The sequence below is a fragment of the Triturus cristatus genome, chromosome 10 (assembly GCF_964204655.1).
Source record: "Triturus cristatus chromosome 10, aTriCri1.1, whole genome shotgun sequence".
NCBI lineage: Eukaryota > Metazoa > Chordata > Amphibia > Caudata > Salamandridae > Triturus > Triturus cristatus.
The window spans coordinates 987239796-987253619 of NC_140593.1; the positions used below are offsets into that span (position 1 = coordinate 987239796).

The 13824-nt window shown below is 40.4% G+C and overlaps 1 protein-coding gene across 2 annotated transcripts in view; it reads right to left on the bottom strand.

Moving 5' to 3' along the window:
- The window catches only part of FLCN (folliculin), a 195032-nt gene that overhangs the window by 86728 nt on the left and 94480 nt on the right, over positions 1 to 13824 (bottom strand). For both annotated transcript variants that reach the window (XM_085628926.1, XM_085628927.1), the window contains exons 7-8: positions 12840 to 13030; positions 6618 to 6731 (exon numbers count right to left, since the gene is read on the bottom strand). In XM_085628926.1, the coding sequence (XP_085485052.1) occupies positions 6618 to 6731; positions 12840 to 13030 (305 nt within the window). The remainder of the gene's footprint in view (positions 1 to 6617; positions 6732 to 12839; positions 13031 to 13824) is intronic.

Consider the following 13824-nt stretch of genomic DNA (forward strand, 5'->3'; position numbering starts at 1 on the left):
CAACTAGAAGAAACCAACACATCGACTTAAGAGTGTGACTTCAGAGCCAGCACCACTCTTTGACACCATGCTGCTGCCTGCACCAGAGCTATGGTCCCCACTCAATGTAATGACGTGACTTACAATGCAGGCCCGCCAACGCAACAGCGCCTCCGAAGGTCCTGAGCACCACGTCACTGAAGTTTGTGCCACCCAACTCCGCTGCAGCACCTTTGGTCCCACGGTGTGACATCAACAGCGTGAATTAGACGCCACGTGGATTGACTCTCGAAAGTTAATCGACCCCGCACAGCCACAGAAACTGATGCCTCATCACCAACGCTGCATCACCTCCCCTGTCCCATACAACATCCCGGGCGTCATCGGCTCAACGACTCCGACCGCCTCCAGGAACCCATGCCCCACATGCTTCAGTGACGCCCCACTTGCTTCAGTGATGTCTCACCTCCGTTGTGCAACACGCTGTCCCAAGCATCGACATACCAACTACTTGCACCGAAAGTAAGAAACCGATGCCACACTGGCCCCAGGAATGCCTCACCTCCCTGGCGCCTCACAACATCTTTGTTTCGTCTTTGTTTCTAAGGTATTGTAACCGGGGTCTGTAAGACTTCTAAGCCTGCACACACTCCATCGTGGTTGGCCCCAAACTTTGAGATTCATAGCCATCAAACGCGTTGTTATAGCCCCACTTGGAGCTATTGTGTTTCCAAGCACAATAACTGAATTTAATCGTCGAGAATTCATAGTTTGATTTGTGTATGTTGGATTTTTGCAGTTTTGGTCTTGTTTGATTCAGATAAATATTGGTTAATGTTCTAAACTGGAGTGGAGTAGTTTTGTGGTGTTTTCCCTGCGTTACTGTGTGTATGTACAAATACTTTACTCATTTCCTCTGAGGAAAAGCCTGACTGTTTTTACCAAGTTACCATGGGGAGGAGCAGAGGTTATTCTGAGGGTGAAACTTACTTACCATGACTACATTGATGGTCCCTGCTTGGACAGTGCGCAAACCACTGCCAACCAGAGACCCCAATTCAAACAGATTGCTATAAAAAAAGGATTAAGACACATAAAATAGCATTAATAAAAGTAAAGAAGAACAGAGTGATTGATAGAGTACGCATCTTCAGGGTCTTACCATCTTAGGCACAGTTGCCTTCACGTCATGTCAGTGAACAAAATTATGGAGCATTCATTTCCCAGTAACCCATGGACACTCAATCTCCAAAGCATAATTGCAACCCATTCGAAATCAAGAGGTGAAGATAAATGTCATAATGTCTACCATGCTTCAACTTTGTCTCACAGATGTGAACCAACAGTTTTTGCAAAAATTGAGCCTGTATGGTCTGCAAGCATTCCTGGTAATTTTTTGGGTGCCACACAAAAAAGATAAATATAAACTGAGTAAAAGTATAATTCCATCAACTGCAGAGAACATGGAAAGTAATTTATCATCTCCAGTTGAAAGGCATAACCTGGCTTGCTATCAACAACTCATCAAAGAATGACTCAAGTCTCTTTTGACAACTTAATTTCTCCCATAAATGTACCCAAATCATTTACTTATTTACCTCTTGTGTCATTTCTTTCCTTACCTTTTACCAAAAATATTATCAACAACCTGGAAGGGGAGAAAGTAGCCCATGAACCTTCCTTCTCAAGAACGATGACAGACGTAGAAAATTATAGGTTTACTCATGCAACAAACCAGAAAGCATCAACCCTGCTGATCTTGAGTGAGGGTAAATAGAATCTACAAGCTTTAAGTCATTGCATTCTCTAGTAAGATTGAGATTTATTGGAAATTAAGGCCACTGTTTTAGAACTCGAACAATTGTTGAATTGAAAATGGACTGTACAACTAACAGATTTTCAAAGGCAACAGTAAAACACACCATAGTTATTTGTTTCAATCACTACTCAGCTAAGTCAGACGCAATTAAAATAAGAAAATTATTCCTCTCAACACACATGCAATCTTTACCCATGTCCAGTTATATGAAACATTTTTACAGTTACAGTTGTATGGAACATTAGAGCTATGTCAGAAGGCAAGAGAGTGGTGGTGGAAGGAGGCTATTGACACAACTGTTATGGTGTTCCTGCCCCGGTAGTTCCAGGGTGCATGAACACCAGGGCCGGTTTTGACAGTAAAAACCGCTACGCTGCAGAGCCTGCAGGCATCAGCACACTACTGCCCCCACTCAACGCCTGATACTCAATGGGCATAACGGTACAAGGCAACAGCCATTTTGGGCACTGGTCCCTATCCCAAACTTCCAGGTATCAGAACATTACTGGCCCCACTCAATGCCCGATACTCCATGGGCATAGCCTTGTAAGACAACTGCCTTTTAGGGTACTGGTCCCTATCCCCAACTTGCTTAACATCATTCTCCCGCTCCCATTTTAATGTGAGCAGAAAAGTTATTAGGTTTGGAATAATCTAGATGATGCAGCCAACTTGTAACTGCTCCCTAAATATCAAACCCTAAGAGGAAGAAGAGCAGCGTCATAGGGTAACTGCAATGAGGACATAAGGGAACACAGTTGCCAATCACAACTCAAAATTCACATTTATCTTAATACTGGACAATAGACAAATGCTGAAAGTGTTGTCTATATGCACACCTTTTTTGTTTTATGTTATTAGACATTAATATGCTATTCAGATGACCATGTTCTTTGGGATCCATTTTAAGATTAACCTCACAGGATCTCTACTGCCTGATGTTTTTTCACCTTATTTATGCTTCTTTTAGTGAGTCTCTTTCACTATCTATATTAAATGACAGAATTTAAGGAACATAGATATTGTGTGCACAGGTACACGAGTTAGTGGGCAAGAATAGCATAATTACTGTGCTCTCCTCTTCATAGCCCACAGCACAAGTGGGTCTGCCCATTTGTCCTTTGTATAATGATTCACTGAGAAAAGCAAAACTTGGCTATACAAATCTAGAAAGGGTTTGGTGAACCAACTATACTCTTGAGTCTAGATTTAACCTTAAGTTGGCATTAAAAATTTCCAAAAGTTAGTACAAACAATCATGGCCATTTTTTTACAAAAATGATTTTGTAATCCCATACCACAACCAAGGAAATTTCCCAAGTTGTGCACTCCCTGTCATCACCCTCATGCAATAGCCAAACCTTTAAGCATACAGAGCAGTGGTGGGACGAATTATCCAACTTCTATGATGAGAACATTTCTAAGGTCTATGAGAATCTGTAAGCCCTGACTAATAGTTGTGTTATCAATGCGAATGACTTTGATGCATTGTCTAGTCTGAGTTGTGAAGCTGAGATGCCTGCTTTCAAAGTCTGATCAGTTAACCCATGAGATGCTTATGGATTTGTTGAATTCAATCACATTCTGATCTCCTCTGGACCAGATGTTTCTAGCAGGTTGGAAAGTGGAAGCTCCCCGTTTGGCAAATCCTCAATCTTGAATGTGACAGTGCCGGAGTGGAAAAAAGCCTTGGTTGTGCCACTGTGATCGTGATAGTGAAACTTTATTTGCATAATTAATTAAAACTATTACAAAGTTCACATGGTAAATACATTTACAATGAATAAAACCTCTTTTTTTTTTGGTTGTGCCACTGCTGGAGAAGCCCAATGTTGACACTGCCACCTAAGCATTTTCCGCCCTATATAACTGCTGCCTTTTCCTGTAAAACGTTTGGAGAAGTTTATCAATATGCAGATCTATCAGTTTGCGGAACAGCATAATATCATGGACCCCATACAATCCGTCTTTCACCCTGAGCATGGGACAGAGAACTTTGGTGTCTTCAAATGTCGACAGACAATGGGCACTTGTGAGCCTTGGTGTTGCTTGATCTGTCTACTGCTTTTGATTAGGCTTGGGAACTATTTTTAATTACGCTGGAGTTGTTTCAGGTTACCCCTGTGACACAAAATTACTGAAAAATACGTGATTATGCATGCTCACGTAATTTAGGATAATTTAAGGCAAAAATACCTACTGCAAGTGTACCCGAACGGAGTGAGAAAGGCAGCTGATTCATTTTAGCCGCAAGGGTGCATTTTAATTGATTGATTGATTTTGTGCTGAGAAAATAGCGCTAAATGTAGGGTTACGCTCCTTGCGTAGTTCCACCTAGTCTCACATCATTTTGCAGTAATTACGCTCAAGCAAATTAGGCAAGTTACGCCACTCCTACTTTCTATATGGAGTCGCATGACAAACTGCTTTTAAAGCTGGCTAAGGCAGGCATTTGGGACTCAGCCTTTCAAAGGGTTAAGATCCTATTTGGACAGCAGATATCAGGCTGCTCATCTCCTTTCCTTTTGGTTTGGGTTTGTGGCCAGATGTTCCACAGGGCTCTTTCTGAGATCTACTAATGTGTATATATCGACCCTCTATCCAAGCTTACTCAATCATAAGCAGATAAATTTATGAACTACGGTGACGACACCCAATTACTACTTTCTTTTGACAACATGGTGCCTAACTCTCTGTGCAGCATTCCACAACTGTGTGCACTGGCTGTAACCTCCTGGCAGTCTCATAACTTCTTTAAATTTAATGCAGATAGGACAGAACTTCAGTTCTGCTCTAAAGGCTCCCCCACCTCCACCATTCCTATGAAATTTTGGTCAGCTGCATAAGGTCTCCATCTCTCTTCTGCTGACATGCCGCGAGATTTAGGTTTCCATTTGGACAACAAGCTGACCCACACTAGCCAGGCCAACTATCCATTTAGAAACTGTTTCTTTCCTATATGGCCATTACAAAAAATCTTGCTCCTTTTTTTTTTCTTTCAACCTTTCTCTGTATGACTGTCAGTGATTTAGTCAACCATTCTTAGTCACCTAGATTATCGCAATTTTCTAGACTCTGTATCACCAGCAGCGCTCTAAAAAAAGGCATAACATCTGTCAAGGTTGCTCTTAAAACCCTACATTTACTCCCTATTACGAAAAGGATCATCTTCAAGTCCTTGTGCAGCATGCATAGGACGCTCAATAGAAAAGGACCCCGCTATTTCAGCAGAAGTATATTTACTATATTTATTAGAGCACGCTGCGCTCTTCCAGTCATCATAACCAAGTATAAGCAGGTGAGACAAGTCCGGGGTCATTTTCTGTCAGAGCAGCTCTTCTTTGGAATTTACTGCCCCTTTCATTGCACAAGGTGCAAAATCTAATTCTATTCTGGAAGCCTTAAAGACCTGGCTCTACGCACAATAATTTCTCGTTATCTCACTCTTTTTTTTGTTCTAGAATGAGCACTTACCTCAGCGCCAGGATGGTAATCTACCATTACTACGCGCCCACTTCAACGAGTTTACATTTCTACGTGTTTTTTACTGCGCAGGAACTGTTACATAGCAGGCTTTTACTTTGCTGGTATGGTTATTTAGCATCCGTTTACTACGCATGCAAGGCAAAAAACATGTAATAGAGTATTATGATTAAATTATGGCTTAAATACAAAGTTGAGTATAATGCAGAAAAATACTTGGGTACTTGAGATGGCGGATGAAGCGGAGAAGAGAGAGAGAGAGAATCCAGAAGTACGAGCACAGTGACTGTTGCAGGGTGTATGCGCAGAGGCGTCCGGGGCTGACTGGCGGCAAGAGCCGAACGGGCGTGAATAGATTACACATGCTGCCGGATATGGGATGTGAAGAGACTACCACTCTCTGTGTGCATCCATTAATTTCTCACGTATTTTCATTAGTATCAAGAAAAAGAGGTGTCCGTTTTCAATTTCGATGTAAGATCGAAACGTACACGCATCAATATTTCGAAACCAGATTTAAATGCGAATAATTTGATGACAGAATGTATAATTTATTTGTTGTTTGTAAAATCACATCTTTTGAACGTTGTATGGAAGATTCTCAGCCATTTTGTTATCTGATTGGTAAATAGGATTGTGTAGAAATAGGTGAAGGACTTTTGTGATATTTATGTCAATATGCTTGTACGATTATGTTTGATAAGATAATGTATTCATAACATAAATGAAATTTAAATCGATTTAACATCGATATATACGTGTAATGTTTCTTTTTCAAAGTCTAATTTATTTAAAAATAACAAACTTTTTTTTAATGTACTTTCGAAAAAAAAAATTAAGTACTCCCCCACCCAAAACCCCTATTTCCCTGGCATTCCGTCCCAGGGGATAGGTTACTATTTGGAACAATTTATAATTAAAACGAACCAAAAAGAATTAGCAGTGGTATGCGTAGTAATTTTCTCCGTAGTAAAAGCATTTTAATTAGATTGCTATGTATTTGCGAATTAGAAGCATTCTCACTAACAAAATGCAAAGTAATGATAATTGCGATGTAAAAACATCGCACTAAAAACATGCTAAGTAATGGCTTGCAAAGAAACGACATATATTCCGCCAGGATACCTTAAAGGTCACAGCGCGCTCTATGAACCTGTATATCCATTGTTCTTTGTCAATATTAATGGGTCGCCAACAATTCTGTTTTATAGTCATCACAACTACATTTGTTGATATTTGAATCATACAGCACCTTAAAAGCAATGACCCATTACCTTCCAGATCACCATTAAATGTGTACTCGCCATTACAATAGTTGTAAATAAAACGGACTTACCTGGAGGACCTGGAAGGCTGACTGAATCAAATCTCGATCCTGCCCTTTCCATATGACTTGATTTCCCATCAGCACATGCCATGCCAATATTCGGAATGCAGAGGATCCCAGAACCTTGAAGAAATGCAAGCAGCAACATGTATTATCTTGTCTAAACTTCTTTATAATATGCGTTAAACAGGTTTCCCTAAACCGGCCGATCCTGCTGTCAGGACTGGTCTTAAAGTGGTTCCCTTTCTAAATTTCAGGCTTAAAACTATTCTTCTTCAACACGGTCACAAGAACATAAGTGGGGGCTCAGATGGAACCATGCCAAATGTTTCTCACATGTAACTTCAAGCCTGAACAATACACATCCTCTTTATCCTTAATATGGGCACACCAAAAGATGGTAAAATTGGAGAAATTGGAATAGAAGAACTGACAATACACCACAGCAATTATCTGTACTATGCAGGCCAGCTTCTGGGGTCAGATGTATTCAGCTTGAGGAGAGAGTCCTCTTAGGTCATTTCATGTAGGGCTTGTGTGCCCTGTCCCAAACACACCCATCTCAGATCTTGGAAACTGTCATTACATCCTGTGTTTGCATTACTGTACCATTGATATAGCTTTCCATGGCCTGCTGAAACGCTGCAAGTCCTTAGGAGCCACTTACTAAGGCATATTTGGGATTTAAATAGTTCCTTTGGAACAGGGTGGCCCCTCCAGGTGTGGTTCACTTCTAGCGGTCCTTCCAATTAAGATAGTTTTGGTTTTGTCTTCATCTAATCATGGCATCTTTTATTGGCAGTGAGAGTTTTGCCAGTTAGTCTTGCCCAAAATAAGTGGATGGGATACCTTCTGGGGAGAAGGCTACAAAAATGTGATTAGCCTCCAGATAGTTTTGGGGGTGTAGGTTACAAGGATTATACAAGACGGGATTCAGAAATATATGGGGGAGATGTACAAGTCAGGGAAAGCAAATAATCTTTTAAGACAAAATAAAGAATAAGTTTTCCGCGGAAATGCAGCAGGTCCTGCTGACAAAGGTCATCATTGCTAATATATGGACACAGACTGGTAGAGGCTGAATGGTCTATGGTTGTGGCTCAGGAAATGGGTATATAAGGTAGGTGCAAATAAAGCGACCAAAAAGAGCACAATTGGAAAATCTAGATTGACTTAGTAAGACTCAAAAGCAGATGCACTTTGGTTTTCAAAGAGAAAAGGTCTTTTTAAGACTGGTGCCAAGCACATAACTAAAACACATTCAAAGAAAAGGCCGAACATTAGGTGGCTAAAAGGATAAGGTATGATGATACCTAGAAGGATGAGCTTACTGAGCAGAGGTTTTATGTCGCAACTACTCCAGATGATGGGGATTTAGGGGAGAACGATAACTTGACTGATGTGGAGGCAAAGTGGAACACTCGTACAGCCACCTCTCTCTTGGAGCTTTGGGAGCAGCTGATCTGAGACACTGAACAGTGGGGCCCTAGTTCAGCACTCAATACACAATGTGAAACCCACTGGTGCTCAATAAAAACAGGGAGATGAGATTCGGTCTACTGAAGTAATTTAAAATTTGGAGCTTCAAAAGATTAAGTGGCGGGTTGACAGGCACAAGGGAGACTACATCTTGAATTCAAGCCTTTTCCAAAGCAGTGAAAAATGTACCACAATGAGGTCCTACTACAGGAATAGCGTGCTAGGTATGGAATGCAAAAAATGTGTACATGCAGTTTGATAAAGCAGCAAAACCCAAATACGGTTGAATGCATCAGGCTGCTTCAAACAATAATCCAAGTACGCTAGAGTGAAGTCAGATCAAGTGAATGGATTTTCAGATCAAAAGCTACAATTCTTTCTTTCAGAATGTTTCCTTTGGATCGCTGCCTGGCTTCAAAGGCTTTGAAAGCCTGTGATGGCCAGTCTTGCACAGGCAATGACAGTCATACACTTCTTTAACATTTGTCTATCAACAGCAGATAGCACTGGACATCACATTGTGAAAATGCTTAGTGGGATCAAATTGATCCTAATGATTATCCAATTGAAACGACTGTCAGCTTTCTGCTTTTAAGGTGGAGAATGGCGACAAACTTAACGGAATATGACCTAGTAAAGGATTTGCCCAGCAGGAGTAGGAACAACATATGTGACTTTTACTGGCACTGCCATTTTTTCTTTAACCAATCCTTTGGTAATTTGGCAAAACAATACAGACCGCATGAGCACTCCTGATAAGCAAGAGCAGGCAAATATGCATGAGTAACTGCTCTTTTTCAAACAAAGATATTGGAGCGCTAGCTACATCTCATTACCAAAGGACGAGTGGAAGCAACATGGGAATCAAAAATGTTACAATATAGATATTGTCACTTTGGTGGTAAACATTAATAGCAAATGCCTAGGGACCTATGTTAGATAAAACGACTGGTGAATTCTGGCCACAAATAGAGGAACAAGTAAGAAGACCGAACCTAAAGGATGAAGGTCAAGGACCCAAACAAAGGGATAGTAAATCTCTGGAAAAAAAGAATAAAAATGAGACGTGACGTCTCTTTTTGCAGTGCCTACCAAGAGTCAGAAAGTACAACAAAGTAGCATGTTTAATTAAACTTGTCTGCACAGGTAATCTTATTTCCCTTTCAGTTGAAATGTATGAAATATTAAGTGTCAGCCTCCAGTAGGGGCCCTCCATGGTTAATGTCATGAAAACAATCTAGACCAGCACCTTATGTTGACCTGTGCTTCTTTTCTTTCCCTCTTCAAGCTTGTTTGTTATAGTTCAGATGAAGAACAGGGACCTGATTAGGAAAGAAAAGACCAGTCAATCATGTGGTAAGCTTTTCCTTTGAGAGATAGCTCAATGCTTGGGAGATGCCACTCCTGAAAAAGCAGCACTGAAGTGGAAGCAACACTCTTACGGCTACTGACAGGTGTTGCAGACTCTGTAGCCATGCACAGAACACATCCCTCTCACTACATGCAACAGCTTCTGTCCCTCTACAACTTCTATGACACCTTTGGTACCATTCCCTTTCTGGACATTAAATGAAGACGGTTTCTAAGCACTCAGAAAAAATTCTAGTGCAGAAAACAAAAACGTAATGGATGCTGGTTACCTGGACCGGACACAGATGCTCTGCCTGGACCTGCCACAGAGAACTCCATATCAAACCTCAAGCCATGAACTGCTGGCCGAGGGAGGCAAGTTCTTCTCAACTAACTATAATTGAAATATTAATTAATAAAAAAAATGCCACCACCAGGAATGGGACACAAAACGAATGAAGCAGTACCGCCATAATAAACAGCCAATGGAAAAGCAAATCTCAGAGTACTATTTAGTAGGTAGAAAAAGAGCATCTATATGGTGCTGAATGAGTAAGGAGTAGACGTCCCACATGCCAGAGATGATCGTGCATAGAGTACTCAAGAAATCTTTCACAGCGCAAGTGTTCCTTTTTTTTGGGGGTGTTTTTCCAGGTGCTACCAGTGTCCTAGGTATTTATTAAAAAGTTGAGAGCAGTACGAGGACGAAAAAGATTAACTACACTATAAAAAACACACAAGACAACTCATTGGAGCAGATGGGACTGCTGCAAAATAAATAGCCATTTTCAAGAAAGACACCTGAAGATGGATAGTCCGCTTAATTAAACATTATAATGAACCGACGTATCTATTTACAGGTCAACAAAAGAGCTCATTCAGAGATCTCCTGTGCACGCTGTAATGAGGAATATGCTAACTTTTTCCATATAATCTGGATATGCCCCAAAATTGTTTGCTATTGCTCTACTATTCACACGAAGTGGAGTGAATTTTTAGGCTACCCCGTCCCTACACATGCAATTCCGAGCATGAACGAGAGAGAGTGGACACCATGGGGGCTCGCTGACTGGTGGCAGTGGGCTTAGTTATTGGAAAGGAAGACATCACTAGACATTAGATCGCTCCTGATCACTCTGAACAGGATGAATGGTCGCAGGGGAGGGACATTTGTGCTACGACTGAGTGAATAGTTTACAAGGATTGTGGATGTCCATTTAAATATCACAAGATATGGGTTCTATGGTTGGATCATGGTGGATGACAGTCGCTGGGGAAGACGAGAGGAATGGGCTTAGCAGTATTACTGGTTCTGTAATGAGAACCCTAACATATGCATCATACAGTGATTGCTGTAATGTGAAAGTGCTGTTTTCAGTTCGTTTTTCAAATGAAGGAAAAATATTTTATTTAAATAAAAAAAGTTAATTCCTCAATAGTGTAAGCTGTCAAGGCATCACTGTTTGCAGTTGAATGGACCAGGGGCCTTTAACTTTTTTTTCTCAAAATGTTTCAACAATATTTTTATTGGGGTTATTCAAACAACATATCACATGCCACATGATAAAATAACCTTATACATGCTCATGAGAAAGCAATATCTCAAAAAGGTATGGCGGAATCCAATGAACAATTAATCTTGAGCAGTACCAGTGTACAGCTATACAGCACGTAGGGTACAGCAAAATGCACGCGGGGAAAGAAGGAAAAGTCAAGCCTGCCGGACAAGTTTTCCCATACAACTGAAGCTTTATCAAGCTGCCTTGTATATACATTGTAAGGGCAGTGCAGCATTCAAGGCAGACCTTTGACTGGTGGGAATTGCATTTCTTTAGAAAGCAGTTGACAGAATTCTAAACCTTCTTCCAATTTTTAATTATGCCTTATTGTTTTCATTCTGAGCTACTCTGCTACACTCCTTTCCCCTATGTCTTTTTTCCAGCTGGTGACCGTAGGGGCTTGCAGGCTCAGCCAGTAACGTGCAAAACACCTTCACGCTAAAAGGAGTGTAAAATGTGTAGATTTTTGTTTTTAAATTTACTAGCACCCATTCCTAGTAGGCAAACTAGTGAACTGTTGTGCAGTTCTACGGGGAACCCTGCCCCATAGCAGTCAGTTATGTGCATTCAGTATGTGTGAACCATCGGGAATCCAATGTCAAGTGGAAATATGTAGCTGCCATCCAGTGACATTTGGGGCACTTCTCGTACTTTGTGAGATCTATCTCATGTAGCATTGTAGGAGTACCATATGGCCGGTGAATAAAATTCAACTACGTTAATCGAATTCTATCATTGCTAGTGATTGTGTGAATCAATGCCAGGATTTCGACCATTGGTTGTCAGTGAACACTTGATCACAGTCTACTTTCAATTTCACTCTCAATTTAATTGGGAATTTTTGAACAGCAGCTCTCAGGGCTGAGTACATTCATGTTATGACTTCTCTGCTACTATCTGTTTGGAGTAAAGGTCCATTACTTAAAAACATAAAGCAGATACTTGGCGATCAGTCTAATCCTCTTGTCTGCACTTCTGGTTCATGCTTGATTAAGGGCTTTAGCTCAGAATTCCGGGACTGTTCTCAGAAATCTCTTGAAGCCCAAACTCCCAAAAAGATCAAACACCAGAAAGTATCTTGGCTGCAGTGTTGGTTCATGAAGATTTCTATCGCTCTTAGAATCATGTGCCTCGCCTTCTTTGGTGTTTGGGAAGAATATGAAACCTTTATTTAGAATAATCCGAAAATGTTGCTTTAGGATAAGGGACCATTAAAGTTTTGAGATATCGTACAATCCTTTGAAGAATGTCTGGTCCTACAGAAAATAAGTTATAAAGGTTTACTGATCCTTACACTGATGTCATATGGCATTCAATAAATTTGGTGACTCTAGAGAAGATGTCCATGTTAGAGAACTATTTTTACAGTGAGGTAATTTCTTTTACTGATTTAAAACCTTTCTTATTCTATAAAGAGTTACCTACTTACGTAGAATGCCTGGTCTTGAACTTTCTTCCTCCTATTAATTTCTAATTCCTATTAATATTTAAAAAAAACAACAAAAAAAACAGCAACATTCTTTATTCCTTCCTACTCAGATTCCTGCCCTATTTTCACCCCCTCTGTGCTAGTGTTCATATACCCTTCCTCTTTACACCTTATTCAACTCTTACATACTCATGTATTCTATCTATCCTATCACCCTCTTGTCCTCACAATAAATTTAACCTTTCCCTAACAATTTAACTGTTTACAGTTAGAGAAGCATTTTTATCCTGAGCTAACATTTATTTATTCAAAAACAAACTTATGGTTCCTTCAATTTAAATTACATTTAAGTATATTCTAAGTGCTCTCTAGGAAGTCAATACTGCTCACAGATTTTAAGACCTGCTGTCCTACCTGCCTCATGTGCCGCAGTGACCTGAACACTGCCTGTCGGCTTGGCGTGACGTTCCAACTGCAATCAGAGAGAAGCGAGGCATCAGTCGGGGATTTAGTAAGTTCTCTCCCTTCCACCACATCTGGTGCCGCATGAGGTTTTCCTTCTTCTCCTTCTTGGGCTTCCCAAGCCTCAGATTCTTCCTCCAAGTCTGAAACACGATTAAAAATAGGTAATAGACACCGGCTTATCTTGAGTGAGCGGCCATTGTTTATGCAATGTCAAGTCATCAGACATTTTTCTCACTAGTTAATAAAACTTTATATTTGTGCCTCCTAACATGCCTTTGTAAGGTTATGCTTAAGCGACCGTTCAAATTCAATCATTCACTCCAACAAGGACACAGCGGACAGAAGGTAATGGTTGATAAGGCTGCTGATGGAAATTTGTGGTGTTACACTGTGCGCTATAACCAAACTCTGTGGTGTTGGTGTGAAGACAACCATCGAGAGTCAATTGAATATTTAACATGCACTTGCCCTGCAAATCGAACAGAAGTATTGGCTAAATCCATCTCTATTTTAAGAGGGATACCCACATGCAGAAGCGCTGTGAATGAGTCCCACCAAGCAAATGACTATAGATTAACTGCATGCCTTGTAAAATTTCCTGAATGCGCCGCGAAGAAGCTTTCCACTCAATAGGTTGAACTTGTCCATCCCGGACACATAGCCTGTTAAGTTCGTTATTGGACAATTAACATGATAATAATATGATGAATGGAAATGTCAGTCCCCTCTCTCACATCACACTCAAAATCTAATTACTTGCTCAAATGAAATATCATAAAATTCTCGAACATTATAATTAAACCCCTTTTAATGATTGAAGTTTTTATAAACAGTTTATTTCCGTATAGTGCGAACAGGTTTTATGTGAACAAATTAACCCTATGTGATTGTATGCACTGGTTTTTAATAACTGAGCATTTAATAAATATGTCAA